Source organism: Astyanax mexicanus, chromosome 8 (genome assembly GCF_023375975.1).
Source record: "Astyanax mexicanus isolate ESR-SI-001 chromosome 8, AstMex3_surface, whole genome shotgun sequence".
NCBI lineage: Eukaryota > Metazoa > Chordata > Actinopteri > Characiformes > Acestrorhamphidae > Astyanax > Astyanax mexicanus.
Genome location: NC_064415.1, coordinates 2,610,049 through 2,632,675, shown reverse-complemented (window position 1 = coordinate 2,632,675; position 22,627 = coordinate 2,610,049). Strand labels below are relative to the sequence as shown.

General features: G+C 35.4%; 1 protein-coding gene across 1 annotated transcript; it reads left to right on the top strand.

Annotated features, from left to right (window-relative positions):
• Positions 1-1,290: 1,290 nt before the first annotated feature.
• usp14 (ubiquitin specific peptidase 14 (tRNA-guanine transglycosylase)) lies at positions 1,291-22,607 on the top strand. Its single transcript, XM_022665526.2, has 16 exons — positions 1,291-1,467; positions 4,655-4,800; positions 5,516-5,548; positions 7,095-7,199; positions 8,295-8,398; positions 9,684-9,742; positions 10,495-10,625; positions 11,967-12,047; positions 12,145-12,230; positions 13,637-13,751; positions 14,495-14,560; positions 15,828-15,920; positions 17,045-17,176; positions 18,302-18,362; positions 19,611-19,718; positions 20,980-22,607. Exons 1-16 carry the CDS (start codon positions 1,452-1,454, stop codon positions 21,129-21,131), a joined length of 1,488 nt encoding a protein of 495 aa, XP_022521247.1. The 5' UTR covers positions 1,291-1,451; the 3' UTR covers positions 21,132-22,607.
• The last annotated feature ends 20 nt before the right edge of the window (positions 22,608-22,627 follow it).

Below are 22,627 nucleotides of genomic sequence, written 5' to 3'. Positions count from 1 at the left end.
CTATTACAGCAAGTTGTCCAGGCACACTACCACCACCATGTTTTACGTTCAGTATGATGTTCTTTTTCTGAAATTATATGTTATGTGTTGCCGCCGTTCTCCTTCGACGCGTGTTTCAGAACTTTTGAATCGGACAGTTCTTCGCGCTTGACACTCTGGCTTAAACTCCACCCTCTCTGAATAGGTCTGCCTAACAACAGAGCGATCTATATTCTGATTGGCTCAACGAGAGTACATTATAATATACAGCCGATTGATTGGCAAGCGTGAGAAATACCATGTGTGGCGTGTGAGTGTGTGAACTCGCTGAGGTGCGTGTGTCACACGCTCAAAGCGTGAGACTTGAGAACACTGTTCACACTGACCTTAACTGAGGCGAGTTAAATGTGCTGCTTTTGGAGTTTTTTTTATCTGCTTCATGTTGTCAGACAGGTTCTATTTAAGTGATTTCTTGATTTTACAGGTCTGGCCTGGTTTGTGGCTATTTTAAATTATTTTTTATCCATCCATCCATCCATCCATCCATCACCAGTCTCTTTCTTACTATTGAATCATTAACACTTAACCTAACTGAGGCGAGTGAGATCCTGCAGTTCTTTAAATGTTGTTCTGGGTTCTTTTGGGACCTCCTGGATGATTTGTCCATGCCCTTTTGGAGTAATTTTGGTCGGCTGCACACTCCTGGGAAGGTTTACTGGTTCTCTGGAGCCCCATAGCTTTGGAAATGACTTTGTAACCTTTCCCAGACTTTGTTTTCTCGTCTGTTCAATGTTCAATGTCTTCAGATCGGGGTATAATAATGTGCTGCTTTTTGAGATCTATGATCTGCTTTATGTTGTCAGAAAGGTTCTATTTGAGTGATTCATTAATTCCACATGTCTGGCAGTAATCAGGCCTGGTTTGTTGCTAGCAATAAAATTTAATTCAATTTTAACTGGCTTTTTTGTATTTACTCAGGTTTACTCTCTTTGTCTGATATTAAAGTTTGTTAATCTGAAAATACTTTTTATAGCATTCTATCTATCTATCTATCTATCTATCTATCTATCTATCTATCTATCTATCTATCTATCTATCTATCTATCTATCTATCTATCCATCCATCCATCCATCCATCCATCCATCCATCCATCCATCCATCCATCCATCGCTCCAGCCACCTATCTGGGAGTGTTTGCTGATGGGCTGAGGCCTGCAGCGCCTCTACAGGCCGGTCTGGGAGCTGCAGTCCTGCTGCTCAGGCAGTCGATGACCGAGCTAATGGATGGGCGGGGAGTTCAGGCCGCGCAGCCGCAGCCCGAGCGCATCGCTGTGCTCCAGCATGCAGTTCATGCAGCGTCATTGTGAGAGTGAGTGAAGTTCTGGATTCTGCTTGAAATCAGAGGAGATACGAGGAAATCCCAGCGCAGACCGACCTGCTCCGCTTCAGCCCGGCCCAGAGACACGGAGCCATGCCAGTGTTCACAGGTACCGCGCTTTAATCCGGAGTGTTTCACTCCGAATCCGGTCCGAATCCGCGCTTTCGATTCATTCAGTAAAGGCGGGGAGGCTAGCGGTGCTAGCGGCTAACAGCGGCTGATTTACCGGATTATTCCTCATAAATTACTGATTTAACCGCTTATTATAAACTTTATATAAATCCTGAGGGGTTAATCAGGGGGGTATGAGCTTTAGGGAGCGATATGAGGTTAAATAAAGAGGAAAATAGAGTTAAATCAGCTGCTGGAGCAATGCTAACACTGACTATAGCTTTCCCTGGCCTGATACTGTTCACCCACAGACCAGAGAGAAAAAGAGAGATAGACAAATAAATAAAGATAAATTAATTAATAAAAATAGATATATAGATAGACAGACAACGATAATAGGAGTAGTGCAGTATAACCAAAAATAAGTAATACAACTATAGGAGCTGCTAACTAAAGCTTGAAAAATGAACTATGACTATGAAAAATAATAACAAAGAATAAAAAATGCTGTAACTTCAAGATAACAATCTCACCAACCACAGTGGTCAAACAATATATACAAAAACATATAAATACGAACAATACAGAACTATACAAAGTGTGAAAGTAATCTAAGCATAGATAGGAGGAAGTGCAGTAATACAGAATACATAAGGTAAAAGAGAAAGCAGGTATCAGCAGATACAACAATACTGAATATAAAAACCTGTGCAAATACTGTATTGTTATATTAAGTAAAGTGTAAATAGAGTCCAGGAGTGCAGATATACAGCGGCTGATTATAGTACAGATAAGAATAGGCTGCGATTTAAAGACATATAAAATACTAATTCCTCATTTGTCTTTTGGCTCCACTGGGGACTGGGGGACAAAGGATCTCCTGAGTCTGTGTGTAGAGCAGATCTTTGACAGAAAACTGCCACTGAAACTGCTCCTATGATCCATAAAGATGATGTGCAGTGTCCAGCTGAGCTTACATTCCTTCTTTTATTTCTTATTAAATTATTTTTTCTTTATCTAGTTAAGTATTTCTTGCTTCTCATAACCTGGATTCGAACATTACTCAAATATTCACTATTCACTGTATACCTGTAACTCTACCTCTTCACTACTTTACTTTAACTGATGCTCTCAAACACTTTATTAAGAGACAAGAAATTCAAGTAATTAACTCTTGATGAGTTCAGCACAGCTGTTAACTGAAAACCTGAATTTCAGGAGACTCTACCTCATTAAGCTGACGGAGAAAATCCAGTAGAGATGTTCAAAGAGTTTATTATCAAAGCGAGATACATCACTGATGATGTGTGCAGGTGAATCAAGATATTTATTTTAGAACTAGTATTAATCTACAATGCAAGGTGTGTCCACACTTTTTACTGGTTTACTGTATATATACAGCGTTTACGTTTTTTTCTGTTGATTTTTTTATTTTTTTTGCAGTGCATATGCAGTCCATAGATCTGGTCTCTTATCTAGATTTGGGACCAGTTTAGTTTTCTCTGTGTTTCTGATGCTTCTCAGAGCTTCATGAGTTTCATTACAGATATTTTGCATCCAGGCGTTCTTTACTATTTAACAACATTTACTTTATTCACTTGTGTTTTCCCACTTATGTGATAGCACTGGGAATCTCAAACACTTTGCTATATATTTAACTATTAATCCTAATGCAAAACTATTGGGACTTGTGGCGTTCTGCAGGGGTCTATTGTAGGGCCTTTAACATTTATGTTAATTATTACTTTACTGTAGTTATGAGAGTGAAGAATTGACGAGTGGGCTTACATACAAGGTTTAACAGAAGATTTAAATTAGTGGTCTCAGTCGATTAAAAAAAAATTAATCAGATTAATCACAACAATATTCTGTGATTAACTGCCATTAATCGCACTTGTTCTTCCTAAGACACAAGTTTTTATATAGTGGATATTTAAATGTAAATAAAAGAATGAATGTAAAAGATGTAATTATATTTATATCAGTGGTGTTAATTAAAATACTAGCATATACTTGCATGTTTGAGGGAGATAAAGAAATTCTTTTGACTTTATTGTAAACATCTCGGGTTGATTTGTAAGGATTTCTGAATTAGACCCTAATTAGCTGCATATAAAATATAAAAATCTTAGGAAGTGTTTAGTAGTTCACGCATGCTCACAATGGGTGGGGTTGGGGGGAGGGAGGGGGGGGGGTGAGCATTTAAATGGTCTGGGAGAAATACAGTATGTTACAGCCAGTATTTAGTAATGTGTACACTAGGGGTGTGCCATATCATATCGCCAAAAAAAAAATAATATCGTGAACGATATTATACCCTGAAATATGGTGCCATATCACTCACTCCTAATTGTCATCAGGGTTCTACTTTTTTACTGTTTTTATCAAAAGAAAAATTCACACTGTTCTCATTTTCCATGTTATATCTACTAGAGACAGATTATATTTGTCCAGTATCATTATTTTTTTTTTAATCCTGGATATATATGTATATATAAATATATATCATGACTTTATGGATCATTGACTTCTGTTACAAATTTAATATCTCAGTTAACCATATCATATTGCATGCAATAATAAAATTCTAAATATTTTTTCTAATTCAGTGTTTTGTCATATCGCCAAAAGTATCGTTATCGTGAAAATACCATGAAATATCGTGATATTATTTTAGAGCCATATCGCCCACCTCTAATGTACACTGTTCCTTTACGAGCTGTATATGCTAAGTGTGCTTTACTAAGCTATTTTATTTGATTTATATTTATTTCAGTAAGTAACACCATAAATGTGCTGTGGTGCTGCATTATCTCATGTATGAACTAATAAATAAGTAAGTGGAATTTCGCCAGAGCAAATCCGAGTGTCCTATCTGCTCCATGTGCTTAGTGTTTCACCTGCCCAAAGCTCACTATAGGCATTCAGCCAGAAATAAATCTGTGCGCTGTTAAATTACGCATTAAAACGTTGATTTAATGTAAATGCTTCATATTTTAGTGCATGCAGCAAATTTTAGAGATGATCTGGTGCACAGAGTTGTGAGATTCTTCATGTTCTCTGCAGTTCTAGTTCTGTTCTATCAGGTTTAATTCTGTTGATTAACAGCACTATGATCTGTTTACAGCAGTGCACAGATAAGCTGCTTTCTGTTTGGTGTTTGTTATATTGTTGTGTTTTTTTAGTGAATGTGAAATGGGGGAAGGAGAAGTTTGACGCGGTGGAGCTGAACACAGAGGAACCGCCCATGGTGTTTAAAGCCCAGCTCTTCGCTCTGACAGGCGTCCAGCCCGAGAGACAGAAAGTGATGATTAAAGGAGGAACGCTGAAGGTAACTTCACACGGCCGCTGTGTGATCTGCACTCAATCCTAGTGCTAAAGAATATTTTACATTTAATTTAATGCCCCTTATTTAAATTATTAAAATATTAAAGATAGGCCTTTAAGAGATTTTTTTTCTATCTCTATGTATCTGTGAAGTTGTGATAATTGTGAATATGGCGTCCCTGATAATTCAGCTTTGGGAAAGACTAAAGCATTCACTGAACCTCATTAAAAAAATTTGCTCCAGGAGCAGTATAAGATCACTTAAAAGCAGTGTGTAAGACTGGTGGAGGAGAACATGATGCCGAGCTGCATGAAAAAAAAACTGTGATTAAAAACCAACCAGGGTTATTCCACCAAATATTGATTATTTCTGAACTCTTAAAACTTTATGAATATGAACTTTTTGTTTTCTTTGCATTATTTGGGGTTTGAAAGCTCTGCATCTTTTTTTTTGTTATTTCAGACATTTCTCATTTTCTGTAAATAAATGCTCTAAATGAGAATATTTTTATTTGGAATTTGGGAGAAACTTTGTCTGTAGTTTATAGAATAAAACAACAATGTTCATTTTACTCAAACATAAACCTATAAATAGCAAAATCAGAGAAACTGATCATTTTGAAGTGCTACCTTTGTATTTTTTTGGTTTAGAGCTGCAGATAGTGGAGCCTTAATTCACACTGACCTGATTTTGTTCTTGTTGTTTTTCTTTCTGTTAGGATGATGAGTGGGGAAATATCAAATTAAAAAATGTGAGTATTATTGATCATTGGTTATTTCTGGCTGTATGTTGATGAAAGATTATTTGTTTATTTATTTGCTGAAAAGCTCAAAACCCCACAGTTGTGTTTAGATTATTTAAAATGGGTATAAAACCTGCAGTAACTGTAATCATCTTATTATTATTTATTATTAATCTTGCTATAGCTCATACTGTTAAAAAACGATTTATAGTATTGCATTGTTTATGAATGCAATTTAAATAGTGGTGCCATTACAGAATGCAAAAATTTAATTTACCTCCCTAACCCTGTTTTTATTTTATTATATTTGTCAAATATTTTTATTGCATATTTTTGTCAATACAAACATATATAATCAGCATAAATATCAGTACCACTCTTTTACATAAACACAAAAGAGACAAAAATATTAATAATAATAATTATAATAATAATAACAGCAGACTAGGAATAAAAAAAAATAATAATGAGCAAAATAAACTCCAATAATAATAAAAAAACATATTTAAATAAAATAAAGAAAGGTTGGGAGCATTATGTGCTCTTTAGTTCATAATATAATTACAGTCACATGAAAGAGTAACTAAACCCCCTGATTTTAGCTGAATCTTAGCACCCTCAGCTAGTTTGGGAGGGGTACTTGGTGATGTATGGGTTTAGGGGCAGGGCTGGAGGGAGAGCTGGTTGGCTGAGCTGCTGCAACAGCAGTGTGCCTCCGATAGCAGTGAGATGCAGATGATTGGATGTCAGGAGGGGGCGGTATTACTGATTTGCATATTATAATGATGTGTCTGCATATCAAAGTGCACAGGAACATCATCCTCACCTATAGCACAGTTTAACCAGAGAGGAGCTGCAGAGGCAGAAATTATAAACCACAATAAAAGGCTTTTTTTTTTTTTTTTAAAGGTTAGAAACTGGTAGGTTTCTAAAAATTTTGTTAGGTTTAATTTCTTCAAGGGAACACATTTCAGATATTATTCAAAAATAATATATGGTTTAGATCAGCAATTTTCAACTGGTGGATCGAGACCAAAAGTGGGTCATGGACACGTTTTAGGCGGGTTGTGGACAGCTTATAAAAAAACAAAAAACAAACAAAAACAATTTAACATTTATTTTAATTTTATTGTAATAACTTTTATACATCTAAAAATTAGCATTAAAAATGCTCTTAAATTCACTTTGCATGTGTACGTATTTTTAAATTAAAAAGTTTTTGAAGGCTATCTCTTTGTTTTCTATAAAAAAAGTGGGTCGTGATTTAATGACCATGAGAAAAATTAGCTTTAGGGTTTAATGTCTCTTTAAATTCTTTGGGTTTTTAGCTTTTAATTTAGTCAACATTTAACCCAAGATCTCAGGTAGATAAATATATATATGGCACTCACTGCTGTATGACCCTGACCATGTTTTTGTAATGTTCTTTAGTAATAATAATTATATTTATTTGAGTAATGTTTTTCAGTAGTTCTGTATATAATGTAGGGTTAGTGTGCTGTGAGTTAAGAGCTGTGTTAGACTCAGGTGTGTGTGTGTGTGTGTGTGTGTTTAGGGGATGACGCTGCTGATGATGGGTTCTGCGGAGGCTCTGCCGGAGGAGCCGGCGGTGAGGCCGATGTTTGTAGAGGACATGACTGAGGAGCAGCTCGCCTCAGCCGTGAGTCATAAAATGTTCTGTACTGTAGATTAACACTAAAATCTCAGTCAGTTTTATGAGGTAGAGTCTCCTGGAATTCAGGCTTTCAGTTAACAGCTGTGCTGAACTCATCAAGAGTTAATTACTTGAATTTCTTGTCTCTTAATAAAGTGTTTGAGAGCATCAGTTAAAGTAAAGTAGTGAAGAGGTAGAGTTACAGGTATACAGTGAATAGTGAATATTTGAGTAATGTTCGAATCCAGGTTATGAGAAGCAACAACTACTCAACTAAATAAAGAAGATGAATGTTTTTAAGATATTCGAAAGTATCCTCAAGTGCAGTCACGTCAAAGACTACAAACACTTTATATTGATGGAACTGGCACTCATCAGGAACGCCCCAGGAAAGAAAAGGCAAGAGTTCCCTCTGTTGTACAGGATAAGTTTATCAGAGTTAAAAAGTTTAAAGTCAGTACCATTAAAATATAAAAAAAAAAACATGATTCATGTTAATCTACACAGATTTCTCTCCTGAAAACTGTTTATTTGGGTGATTTTAAAGCACTACGGCTTATTTACAGGAAACTTAGTTTTTCAGATTTCAACTAAGGCTTGGTGCAGCAGCATTAGCATTAGTAAATGCTGCCCTGAGGAACCCTAAGTGCTCCGGTAAGCCAGGGCGATATACTATTAGCAGCTAATGCTAATGCTGCTCCAGCAGTGCTAGCCGGGGTTAGCAGCAGTCTACAGGCCGATAATACTCACCTCTGAACAGCGAAGGAGCTAGTGCTTAGCACAGTTTAACAGCTAATGCTAATGCTACACCAGTCTTGGTGGTGAAGAACTAAACTTTAAGTGCAGTGGCTTAACTGCTCGTTAATAACTGACTGATAGAATTCATACATAAGATGTACTGGATTATAAAGAGCTTTGATGTTTTTTGGGGAAAATAAATGGATTTTAAGTGCAGCTTATAGTGTGAAAATACAGTAATGAGTTTAGAAATTCGTTTAAAAGGCTTTTATGTGTATAAAAGTCCTCATTTTCACAGTAAAGTGTGAAATAAATTTTTATTTTAACTGTGTTTATGTGTTTTGTGGATGATGTTTTCTGCAGATGGAGCTGCCGTGTGGACTGACGAACCTGGGGAATACCTGCTATATGAACGCCACAGTGCAGTGCCTCCGCTCTGTGCCTGAGCTTAAAGATGCTCTGAGGAGGTAAAGAGAACATCTCCAGATCCTCCGTTTCATCAAGGATAGTGTTTTAGTTCTGTGGTGTCATTTTTAAACCCAAGCTCCCTTGTCTACAATGCAAAACCTCTCAAAACACTAGATATTGTCAGCTACAGAAGAGAACTAGTAAACAGTAGCATATTAAGGCTGTTCTTATCCTGATTTTAACCCTAATTTCCAGTTGTGGAGAGTCTGAGGAGAGCTAGGTGGTTCTAGGGCTGCAACGATTAGTTGCATATAATTGATTGTCATATAATATATTGTCATATAATTGACAATGTCAATTTTTTTTTAAATTTGTCGACTACAAATTTAATTGTTAATTGTTAATTTGTAACAGTACAGCATTACACAAAGTGCTGGGGACAGAAGCGCAATGGGAGATAAACGGGGGTAAATGGCTCACTCACACAGTTTACAGTTTAGAAACTGTAGTTTGTGTCTCCAAAAGTGCCCAAACTCAACAGAGTACATATTTACTCATTAAATATATATAATATAAAATATAATATCAGTACTTTCCATGTTTAAAACAGCATCCAGTCATTAAAATGCCTTTTAAATCTCATTTTCAGCTGTTTCTATCATTTTTAGAGATGGAGGACATGGCAAAAATAATAGCTGTCTAATCGACTAATCAAAAAGATAATCATCAGATTAGTCGACTACCAAAATAGTCATTAGTTTCAGCCCTAGGTGGTTCTAGTCTGCAGACTCTGGTGCAGTTGGAGCCAACAGTCGTGAAGAGTAAAAGTCATGTCTATAATGGGCTAAGGGCGTTTTCACAGCAGCACTATTTGGTTTTGTTTGAAACGGACTCTGTTTTGTGCTCTTAAAGTGGTTCGATTGAGCAGGTGTGTAAACAATAATCAAACTCTGGTTCAGATCAAAATAACCGGATCAAGACCTGCTAGAGAAGGTGGTCTTAATCCAGTTTTAAACTAACTCCGGAGCGGTTTACTTGTGGTGAAAATGTGATCCGGCACAGATATATGCGCTGGTACACAGAATTTTCTCACTGTATTTATTTTCATACTACCACATCAGACAGCTCTGACCAATCAGAGGAGACAGTGCGCGTACATGGCTTGTTCTGTTTAGGTTTGTGCCTGTGTGAAAACAAACCAAACCAAAAGAAAAATTCAGACCAGAGAAACAAACCAACTACAGGTGTGAATACACCTTTAGTCGATGCAGTGATTGAGGTGTATTTCAGACAAAGATACTTGATGAACTTGTATTGAAAACTGTATTTATCGTTCTGTTTCAGGTATTCAGGTGCGTTGCGATCCTCAGGGGCGAGCGCTCCATCCCAGTACATCACAGCAGGTCAGTGCTCACCTTTCCTCACCTCATCTAACAACCCTGTTCAGCTCTTTTACTCAGCTTTAAAGTCTTAAAGCTCCACTAGGTAGGATTAAGATTTTGTGCTCGTGGGCTCCCCCTACAGTTGTAGAGTGCAATAAATGTTTCAGGCGGATTAGTTTCTCTTTCTCGTTTTCTGGGTTTCACAGACATATTCGGTCTCTTTCCAGCTTCTGCCAGAGTGTCTGTATGTTAGTTTGTAAAGAATGAACCAGTAGTCCTTGTAGAACTGTTAGAACTAAAGGTCGGAAAGCAGGTCGCAGTTCTCGCGAGCGTTGGTCGCGGCCGCCTCGGAAAACTTACAGAGTCTGGTTTGAGCTCAGAGGAGCTCCGGCACAGACACGAGAGCACCGCTATTCCTCCTATCACACCTCAATGCAGCGCTGCAGTGAGTTTCAAGCTGTAATTTTACTTCTTTAAAAAGATCAAAAATCAAGGAAATCCTACCTAGTGCTGCTTTAAAGAGCAACAAAATATAAACCATATTTTATTTTATTAATAGCTGAAATGTGTAGTGTATGAACTGCATAAGCAGTTGTGCAGTCACATTTTTTTATTTAATGCACTGCTTGATGGGTACAGTAGGGGGCGCTCTCTGATGTTTTAGCAACTGGCCCACAGTTAAAAACTTGAGGCTGAAGCAAAGAATCTCCAGTATTAACTACATAAATCTGTGGTACATCTCTTAATATTATGTGTTTGTGTTTGTGATGCAGCTCTACGAGATCTGTACGAGTCTATGGATAAAACCTCCGCCAGCATCCCTCCAATCATCCTGCTGCAGTTCCTGCACATGGCCTTCCCACAGTTCGCTGAGAAAGGAGAGCAGGGCCAGTACCTCCAACAGGTACATTAATCATATTTATTAAATATTTAATTTAACCCTAACTGATGCAGGGAGTAGCTTCTCATTAGTTAAACAACCCTGTGGAAAATCTGTTTCAAAAGATGAGTCAAATTATTGGCAAAATGCATCAATCAGAGAAAAGATCTCAGTAACTAAACCAAACTAAACTAAAATCGTGTTAAGAACTGTCCAAAACAGTAGAAGGACAGTGAGGGAACATAATCTTCCATGATCTTCTTGATACTTGATATGATGGTGATCGCTGATCACTTAAATGTTTGGTGAAATTAAATCCTATAGGAGTAAAACATAGAACTCAGGGATATGTTGGTTAATAGTGAAAGTAAGAGCTTTACCACTTGTTCACACAGAATGCAGTGAAGGGAACTAAAGGGATTAATAGGACTAAACAGTGTAACTTTAAGAAAAGCTCTTATCAGTGAGAAAAAACGGCTTAAAAACAGCTTCAGTTTACTAGAGAGAGAGAGAGTAAAGATCAGACTCTGGATCAGTGGAAGAAGATCATGTGAAGATCTGATAATGAGTCCAGATTTACCCAGATTTAGAGTTCCAGAGTGATGGAGCATCAGGGTAAGAAGTGATTACCCATCACGCCTAGTGTTGTGCAGGACTGTGGGGGCGGAGTTATGATAATCTGGGGTTGATGCTGCAGTTGGTCTGCAGGTTTAGGTTCAGCAGCAGTATGTGCTAAAAGAATGAGGTCAGCTGACTCTACCTGAATATACTGAATATAGACCAGGTTCTTATGTATCGGTAAAAAAAAAAAAAGGCATATTCCTTTATAATTTTTCTAGAAATAAGTCCTTAAATTTAACATACACCAAATAAGAATGTGCCTTATAATGTTTTTTTTATTTAATTCATAATTTGCAAGTTTACTTTTACAGATCTCATGCAGATGGGATGTGCTTACTGTTTTTCATGCTTATTATTATTTAATATTATATATATTTTTATTTAATATAATTTTTAAGTATCATTGTTTTTCTGTTTTCTTGTAACTGATGGCTCCATGTTTGGGGGTGGGTGGAGGTAGGGGAGTTGTTTAAAGGTTAAAAGACTTGAAAGATGTAAAAGAGGAAAAAAAACATGTTGAATGAAGGTTGTACCAAGTGCAAAATTAATAAAAAAAAAAGAAAAATATGCGTAAGAAAAATAAAAATATATATATAGACCAGGTTATTCCATCAGTGGATTTGTTTGATCTTGTCTGACGATGCCAGGATTTATGGAGCTCAGATTGTGAAAGGTGTGAAAATTGATCATGCATTTATTAGTTGTGATATGAATGTACCTATTATATTGTCTCTGTTTTCTCAGGATGCTAACGAGTGCTGGGTCCAGGTAATGCGGGTTCTCCAGCAGAAATTAGAACCTGTAGAACCTGAAGCCCCAATGGAGGTAAGACTGACACTGGCAATTGAAACAGGAACACCTTAACGTAATGATAAAAAAATAAAATAAAACTGTGATTTATGTTTATTATTTTATTCTGCAGACAGGTGATGGTGAGGGTGGAGCTGCAGCTTCAACCACAAAGAAGAACTTCATCGATCAGTTTTTTGGGCTGGAGTTTGATACTACGTATCCAATCAAAACGCAGCATTTTTATATACCAATTTATCTTTTATTTATTTAAACAATGTCTTTATTACATTTTCAAAATGACAGAGGAAATTATAGTATTTTGCAGTATTTTATTTAAAAAGTAAAGAACTTACCAACATCAAACACAAAAAGGAAAAATAACTTACACTTTAGCCATGTCCAGTTTTTTTTATAGGCTTCTTAAGTTATCAACTAGCTGTATTTAATTTACATAATACCAAAGTACAGGTCATTCATTTATCATTCATCACATTCAGAAAACTCCTCCTTTTCAACTAAATTCAGGAAAAAAACCCAAATCTCTCTAAATTCCTTTATTCTACTCTTATTTTTTTCTATAGTGAGATATGAAGTCATTCCTTCTTATCTATTGTAGTAGACCAGGGCTTCCTTTTTTTTCCTTCCAAATTACCTGTTTGGTTTCAATAAGACATAAGTTATTCAGGGATCTTCAGCTGTTTCTATATATATATATGTTTTTTTATATTTTATATCTTCGTTAATTTTTATATAGTTCCAAAGGTTTGGGCACACCTTAAATTCAGTTCTGTATTGTCAATTAATACAAAACTAATCCAAACTACGAGGGAAAACACATGTATTTATTTAGTTCATAAGTAAATGTAAAACAAAAATATATTTTACATTATTTAAAGTAGCTCCTCTTGTTTAGATGATCAGTTTTGCACATCTCTGCTGGATTTTCTCAGTCAGTTTTATGATGTAGAGTCTCCTGGAATTCAGGCTTTCAGTTAACAGCTGTGCTGAACTCATCAAGAGTTAATTACTTACATTTCTTGTCTCTTAATGTAAAGTTTGAGAGCATCAGTTAAAGTAAAGTAGTGAAAAATTTTATGATGGTGAAACTGGCACTCATCAGTACCGTCCTAAAGAGCATCTAAAAGCTTCTTCACAGGGTATTTTAGTTTGTTTAACACTGTTTTTAAGTTACTACATGATTCTTTATGTGTTCCTTTATAATCTGATAGATCACTTCACTATTCAATTACTATGTAGGAAATATATATATATATATATATATATATATATATATATATATATATATATATATATATATATATATAAACACAACATACTGATCCTGTGTTTGTTTTTGTTTTCCGTTTAAGTTTTTTGTATTTTATCTATTAATTGTTCGACTCAGTAAATCTCTTAGAATTGTTTTTTTCTTCTTTAAGTAAATGTATTTTAAGTAAATGTAATTAAGTAAATGTAATTAAGTAAATGTAATTAAGTAAATTTAATAAAGTAAATTTAATTAAAGTAAATGTAATTTAAGTAAATGTAATTTAAGTAAATGTAAGTAAATGTGATTAAAGTAAATGGTATTTGTTTGAAGCCCTTAACCCCGTGCTGTTCAGTATGAAGTGTACAGAGTCGGAGGAGGAAGAGCCCACTAAAGGCTCGGAGAGTCAGCTCCAGCTCAGCTGCTTCATCAACCAGGAGGTCAAATACCTGGCAACCGGCCTTAGATTGGTAAGTACAGAAATAACATCTAGATCTAGACTAAAATAAATCAGTTTGGACACAAAATAATAAGAATCAAAGGGTGAAATAGAGCTACCTATATTAAAACACTTATTAGTAAGGAAATATGAGCATTTGATAGAGGTTTGATACAAACCATACACTAAATAATTCTAACATTTGAGTTACATTTGAGTTATCTATATATTATATATATATATATATATATATATATATATATATAGAGTTATCTTCTATATATATATATATATATATATATATATATATATATATATATATATATATATATATATATATATATATATATATATATATATATATATGCCTGCTAATACCCGATAAACAGGTTTCATATTTAGTTCCAATGTTTTAATGTGGTTTTAAATACTAATAGTACATAGTTAAATGCTCTTTGTGTGTATTATTCAGGGTTTGTACGGTCATAAAAACACTGGAAATATCATGGAATTTTAAAAAATAGCAATTTCCAGGCCTGGAAAAGTTTTGGAAAACTAAAAATACCCAGAAAGTTTTGGAAAACTAATTCTTATTACAGTTTTGCTGCACATGATCCAGTTCACAGCATAAATTTTTACTCTGTAATAAAATGTACTGTTGTTTAAGTGCTGATAATATTCTCTATATGCTTATTGTCTATATGATAAGAAAAGCTTGAAAAAGTGTTGTTTAGTTTTTAACATGTTTTTATTCCTCTTTTGTTCTTATTTTAGCGACTGCAGGAGGAGATTACGAAGTTCTCGCCGTCTCTACAGAGAAACGCTCTGTACATGAAATCGGTACGCCGCTCTACATATAATTGAAAAGTTACTTTTTTTTCAGTAATTCAGTTTAAAAAGTGAAACTCATATATTATATAGATGCATTCATCTATAATAATCTAGATCTATTTTAAGCGTGTTTTCTTATTGTTGATTATTATGGATTACAGTGCAGAAAATCTTACAGCACTTCATGCTTCCCTCTGATAACAACTTTTATGGAGATGCGGATTTCATTTTCCAGCAGGACTTGGTCTACCAATTGGTCTGATATAATATAATATTCTAATTTTCTGAGACACTGATTTTTGGGTTTTCATTGGCTGTAAGTCATAATCAATAATCAACATTAAAAGTAATAAATGCTTAAAATAGATCACTCTGTGTTTAATACATCTATATTATTATTATTATATATTACCGTATTTTTCGGACTATAAGGCGCACTTAAAAACTTTTAATTTTCACAAAAATTGACAGTGCGTCTTATAATACGGTGCGCCTTTTGTATGGATTTTACTCGTCAGGTTGTAAGGAGCAGTAAACACACACTCCGTGCAGCGTTATACAGAGTTTCAGTGCTATACAGAGTCCAGAGCCGTGCAGCTCCGAGGCTGAGCAGCAATAGCATTAGCTAGATGCTAACCGCTAAGTTAGCTAGCTTATTCACTGAGATCAGTATTATCTAAATTTTACTCGTCAGGTTGTAAGGAGCAGTAAACACACACTCCGTGCAGCGTTATAGAGAGTTTCAGTGCTATACAGAGTCCAGAGCCGTGCAGCTCCGAGGCTGGAGCAGCAAATAGCATTAGCTAGCTTATTCACTGTTCAGAGATCAGTATTATCTAAATTTTACCCGTCAGGTGTAAGGAGCAGTAAACACACACTCCGTGCAGAGCAGCAATAGCATTAGCTAGATGCTAACCGCTTAGCTAGCTAGCTTTTTCACTGTTCAGAGATCAGTATTTTCTAAATTTAGCACTTTTAATACTGCTGGAGCAGTATTATTAGAGTTAGATGCTAATCGCTAAGCGTTCACAGTTCAGAGGTGAGTTATCGGCCTGTAAGTCTGTGCTGCTTTGCCTGGCTAGCATTAGCTAGATGCTAAGCGCTAACTCTCTCAGAGGTGAGTTTTATCAGCCTGTAATCTGCTTGTTTACCGTGTTAAAACACGTAAAGTACACAGTGCACTAGTACACTATAGCTGAGTGTGTGGCTCAGTGTTTCCTGAAGTGAATAATTGAATTATTATTTATTTGAATGTGATTTTAATTCCTCTCTGCAGTCTAAAATCAGTCGTCTGCCTGCGTACCTCACGGTTCAGATGGTTCGATTCTTCTACAAGGAGAAGGAGTCTGTTAATGCCAAAGTCTTAAAGGTAATTTTATCTTGTCCCATATCTGATGTGTTTACATGTTTTTAGAGAGTGCGTGAGCTCATTATCATTCCCACAATTCTTCACATCAGGGTGTACTTCACTTTATCACTTTATTACAATTTAAAAACTTAACAACAATGAAATTCCAACTATTTAAATATAACATTTTCAACAATTTTGGTCCAGCCTTAAAATAGATTCTAAAGTCTATAAACTGAATTTTATGTTCTCTTATAATTGCTTTATAATTAATTATGATTATTCTATTTTTAATGTCTTTTTTAGTAGTTGGTTCAGTTCATGAATTTATACATTTTATAAATATATTGATAATTCTTTTTTTTTTCTATTTATTTTTTTTTGTTTATAATGACATAAAGGCATAGTTTTAAGCTTTTTAACATTGCCTATAATAATTGAGCATCTTTAACAAAACTATATACATTAATGGAATACATTTACATATCAGAATACCCAGAGCAGTAGTCAAAAAATACGTAAATATATATATATAAATAATATTAGCAAGAATTACATCTCAATGTTTCCTTCTATGTATATTTCTAACAAGTCATCTGCTTTTATGTCTAATATAATAATAAATTAATCCATGCTTATATTAACTGAGAATAAATAAATAAATAAATATATATAAATAAATATATATATATATAATTCTGAATCAGATAAGCTCTTTCAGACACTATGTGCTGTTTTCTTTAATTTAGTTTTTTGTTTTATTGCATTTAAACACAAATTACTACAAATTAAGACCTGATCTATCAATCAGCAGCTTAGCTCCGCCCACTGCATTAGAAAAATAAAGAGTAAACTCTTTATTCCCATCATGATATGAGTTTTATTAAAGGTATAGTATAAAAATAACAATGTTATACAAATAATTTCACTGCAATGAACATATACTTACATTTGAATATATTTTAATATTATTTTTAATAATTTATTTATTATTTTATTTCTTTATTTAATGAGAAATACCATTCTTGTTTTGTTTTTGTTTTTTTCATCACATGACTGTAATTCAGGTCTGAGCTGGTTGGAGTAATTGAATGTAATTAATTTAAAGAGATTGTATGATACTGTAATTGTAATTGTGTGTGTAGGATGTGAAGTTCCCGCTGATGCTGGACGTGTACGAGCTGTGCTCCTCTGAGCTGCAGGAGAAGATGGTTTCAGTCCGATCAAAGTTTAAGGAGATGGAGGACAGAAATCTGGAGAAGCAGCAGCAGCAGAAGGTCAAATTTACTCTCTTATTACCATCAAATACCTTTAAAAATGACAATATCAGAGAAAAGTTACTTAATTTCAGTGATTCAGTTCAAAATGTGAAATTCTATATATATTATATAGATGTATTAAACTCACAGAGTGATTTATTTTATTTGTTTATTTATTTTATTATTGTTGATTATGGTTTACAGCCAGTAAAAACCCGGAAATCAGTGTCTTTTGGCAGTGTGCCAAATCCTGCTGGAAAATGAAATCCACATCTGAACATTGAGACTAGAGTAAATATATATGTAAATTTTTTGAAATATCATTGAATTCTCATATTTTACACACAATGTGTATCTATATTTATATACAGCTCTGTAAAAAATAAGAGAGCACTTAAAAATGCTGAGTTTCTTTGATTTTACCAAATTAAAAACCTCTGGAATATAATCAAGAGGAAGATGGATGATCACAAACCATCAAACCACCAAACTGAACTGCTTGAATTTTTGCACCAGGAGTAAAGCAGCATAAAGTTATCCAAAAGCAGTGTGTAAGACTGGTGGAGGAGAACATGATGCCAAGATGCATGAAATTAAAACTGTGATTAAAAACCAACCAGAGTTATTCCACCAAATATTGATTATTTCTGAACTCTTAAAACTTTATGAATATGAACTTGTTTTCTTTTCATTATTTGAGGTCTGAAAGCTCTGCATCTTTTTTGTTATTTCAGCCATTTCTCATTTTCTGTAAATAAATGCTCTAAATGAGAATATTTTTATTTGGAATTTGGGAGAAATGTTGTCTGTAGTTTATAGAATAAAACAACAATGTTCATTTTACTCAAACATAAACCTATAAATAGCAACAATTCAATCTAATTTAATTAAACTGAGTTATTTGATGTAAAATTTAGCTGAATTAATAAATTAAGAAGAGAAGTTATTCAGGATTGTGTGGTCTGTCAGTAATTTTTGTAAGTATATTTTGTTTAAATTATGCCTAAACTACATATTAATATTATTAATAGCGATAATTAGTATTGTTTAAAATGATTCTATAAAGAAACATGAATTAAAGGATTTTCACTACACCAGTTCTGAATGTGGTGAGTAATAAATCCATTTCTCTTTTTTAAACAGAATGTGAAAAAGATTGAGGCGCCAAAAGAGGTGAAATATGAACCCTTCTCGTTTTCTAATGGTGAGTGTAAAAACATCTATTATAAATATTACAGCTCTACAATATATCACTTCAGCATCCTCATCACAATATCTATATGCTTAAAATCATGCTGTCTAAATAATCTGTACAGATTTTCTTAAAGCTCTACAGCCTTTAATCCCTTCAGTTCTCTTCACTGCAGTGTTTGAGTGGTAAAGCTCTTACTTTCACTATTAACCAACATATCCCTGAGGAGTTCTAGTGCTGTTTTACTACCATTATATTTAATTTCACCTACTGTTTAAGTGATCGCTGATCATAATGTTCCTCCACTGTCCTTCTACTGTTTAATAATAAAGCATTGAGCAGTTCTCAACCTGATTTTCGTTTAGTTTAGTTTAGTTTTAGCTACATTATCTCCTTAAATCTTTTTTTTTTCTGATTGATGCATGATGCCACAAATTCGACCCTTCTGAAACAGATAAAATGAATCTTTTCCATGAGTCCACGTGGTCGTTTAACTAATGAGAAGCTACTCCCTGCATCAGTTAGTGTTGACTTAAAACTAGTTGCATCTGAAACATATTAATCACCCATGCACTCATTATTATCTATTTGATTATTTAGATCCAGGTGATTACCTTTTCTTTAGCTTTAAATTAGTAATGTCAATCAATTAAAACATTTAAATCAGATTAATCACACAGAATACATTATTCTGTGATTAACTGCAGTTTATTAATTTTATTTATTTGTTCATCATATATTGGATATTTAAATGTAAATAAAAGAATGAGTGTAAGAAATGTAAAATGTAATTATATTTATACTGTATATTATTATATATATTTATTATTTAAATACTAGTATATACTTGTATGTATGTTTGAGGGGAGATGGAAAAAAGAATGCATGATAAATTGTACAGAGGAAACTTTTTTACTTTATTATAATAAACATCTCAGTTCGATTTTTTTTTAGGATTTCTGAATTAAATCTTAAATATCTTGAGTATAAAAGAGAGTTTTCACACCTGTAGTTGTGTTATAGTTTCTATGGTCCGGGTCAGTTGATGAGTTTATTTATGCGAAGCTTCAGTTTCTCCCTCTGTTTGGTTTGTTTTCACACAGGCATAAAAACACGTAAACGCACCAAATTAAACACCAATAAACCACACGAGCACATCGTCTCCTCTGATTGGTCAGAGCCGTCTGCTGCGGGAGTAAATATAGTGAGAATATTCTGTGTTTCAGTGATTATAGATGATGTTCTGTGTTTGCTGTGCAGATCTGGGCTCCAATAACAGCGGTTACTACGACCTGCAGGCGGTTCTGACGCACCAGGGCCGCTCCAGCTCCTCCGGTCACTACGTGGGCTGGGTGAAGAGGAAAGAAGGTGAGCTACTTTCTCTTTAGAGCTTCATCAGATCAGCGCTTTCACTTCAGCTGCAGTTACCTGAGCAGGTAAAGGTAGCGGAGTGTATGGAGGGGAAGCGCTGCCCTGGTTAACGGTGGGAAAACAGTGTAACAACATCTGATCCAGATTCAGAGCTTCTGTCTTTTATTATTACCGTATTTTTTGGACTATAAGCTGCACTTAAAATCCTTTTAATTGCTCTAAAAATCATCAGTGCTCCTTATGTATGAATTCTATCAGTCAGGTATTAAGGAGCAGTGAAGTCACTCTGCTGAAGTACAGAGTTATACAGGAGTTTCAGTTTAAATCTCCAGCACTAAAGCTGGAGCAGCATTAGCCGCTAACCACGCTAAGCTCTAACTTTTTTGCCGTTCAGAGGTGAATATATCAGACTGTAGTCTATGTGTTTACCGTAGGTCGAACCACTAGCTGATAGCTACCGGAACAATCAGGGTTCCTCAGGGTAGCGATGTCCAGCAGCATTTACAGCTAATGCTAATGCTGCTGCACCAAGCCTTAGTGTAAAACTGGAAATCTAAGCTTACTGTAAATAAAGGGAAGAACTTACTTTACTCACCCAAAAACAGGTTTTTAAAAGAGAAATCTGTGAGAAATTTACACTGAATTTAACTGGGCTGAGCCCCAGATCTTTACATAACCAGCTCCTTTAAAAAAGTTGCACTAGCTAGTTTTAAACTAGCGCTGACAGCCAGGCAGGTAGCTAACATAAACATTACCCTTATATATATTTTGTTGCTTTCCTACCTGCTGCTAAATTACACAATTTGTACACAACACTTAGCCCTACACTTTTTCCTTTCCCCTCCTTACTTTTCTGGCGTCCCTGATGAAGTTTTTAAAGGTTCAAATTTTGCTGACTGCAGGAATGATGAACCGGGCTGCTGGATACTGTCAGTAAATAGTGGGAGCGCCCCCTTGAGGGGGATTCTAATAACAGTGTCTTTTGTATTTTTCTGCATTAAGAACAACAAATTTAAAGGGGTGCTCACACAGTTTGACAACCAGTTGTTTTCTGGGGATTCCAGACCAGTTCGACAGTTTGGGGCTCTATAGGAAATTGATTGGTTTGCTTGCCTTGTTGGAACGGGTCTGGCAGAACCCCAGCCTGATAATAAAGATGCATGAAAGAACGAATGTGAACGGGACCATAGAGTAAAAGCATGTGGTTAAAATCTTAATCTTAATTATTTTGATAATTATTTTTATCCTCTCTCTGCAGACGAGTGGGTGAAGTTTGATGATGATAAGGTCAGCGTGGTGACCCCCGAGGACATCCTGAAGCTGTCAGGAGGCGGAGACTGGCACATAGCGTACGTGCTGGTGTACGGGCCGCGGCGTCTGGAGGTTCTGGAGGAGAAACCGCAGCAGTAGCAGCCAAAACGAGCGAGCGACCACCTGACCACACGTACATAATGCCATTTCAAAGCACTGTCTGCATAGATGTGCAATAAAACCCTGGTGTCTTTTTCAAATCTGACCTTAATTATCTGCAGTCATCTTCATACAGCTGCTCAGACGCCGCCTGGCCTGCGGGGGGCGCTGCGCTGTGGTTGCTTTAATTTTTTTATTTGATGAATAAATTCTCTGGTTTTTGGTTCTCCCCACCCCCACGGATTTGAGGCAATCGAAGAACTTGATCTTGGGCTGGAGGGAGGAGTGAGGAAAGGGTTATTTCCTAAACTGTTTTATATATATTACACATTGTATATTTTTTTAAGCGCAAGACCAGGCGTTCATGCTTCTGTGCTCTCAGCAGTCGGTAGGAGTGTGTGGGTTCTGTATCTGAGCTGGTGGCGGAAGGGTTTATACCTGGTTTTAAAATTGGTTCTGAGTGATCTGATCAAAAATTATCACTAAAACTTAAAATCGTTCACGTTCTTTGAGTTGGGTTCTTTAGACTTGAGTCCTCGGTTCAATTCCTGATGAGGAACTTGGTTTAGTTTGTGCTCCAGACAAGAGTTCCACCAAGAGTTTATCTATTAGCTGGTTGTTGTTGTAGCTTTTAGCTCAGCTAACCAGCTTGGACGGTGGATGGTGTGGTATTAGTTATTACATATAGCATGGGTTTGACTCTGTGGTTGCTGTGGTGTTCAAACTACAATAACGATTGGATTGAGGGATTAAAATATGGTGTTACATTAAAACTCACCTGTACTTTTTATTTTACACTTACGACTAAGATCAGAGGTGCATGTGACCATGTTATTATTACTGTAGTGTGAACATCAAAGCACCTCAATCCATTTCCAACAGAAAAACCCCGCCCACATTGATAAAACATGTGTAATACCCGCAATACCACTCCATCCACCGCCCAAGCGGGTTAGCTGGGCTAAACTGTACACTAACAGTCTTAAGGATAAACTTAGCTTGTGTCTTGTATGAAATCTGGAATTGGTGTGAACAGCTGTTTATTGATAATCATTTGTGATTGGATCACCCAGAACGCAGGGGTTTCTGCAGGTTTGCAGGCGATTTTAATGGAAAATAAAATCCAGCGCATCCAACAAGAGGGAGGAAACTGAGCGGTCACGATTTTTCTGGGTCCCAAAAGTGACTAAGGTGTAATTTTGTGTGCTTGATGTAACAACATATAATTACGAGACAAAAAAACAACAAAAAAACTGAACCACCTCACCTTCCACCTGTTCACTGAGCTCCGCCCACCATTCATCTGCTCCTGACCACCCCGCCACCACCACCACGGCAAAGAACGACAAACTACTAAAGCTCTCTAACACTTCTTTGTTAAGTTATTGACTGCTGGCTTTTCATAATTTGTGATTTGAACAAACAGCAAAAAACAAAACAAAACAAAAACAGGAATAAAATGCCACTTGTGTTTAATTTGGCGTGTGATTGTGATT

What these genes read in the sequence shown, in the direction of transcription:
- usp14 (XM_022665526.2), top strand. An exon ending in CTTAAAGATGCTCTGAGGAG is followed by an intron (nt 8,399 to 9,683) that starts GTAAAGAGAACA and finishes GTTCTGTTTCAG; the next exon opens with GTATTCAGGTGCGTTGCGAT. An exon ending in ACGCTCTGTACATGAAATCG is followed by an intron (nt 14,561 to 15,827) that starts GTACGCCGCTCT and finishes TCCTCTCTGCAG; the next exon opens with TCTAAAATCAGTCGTCTGCC.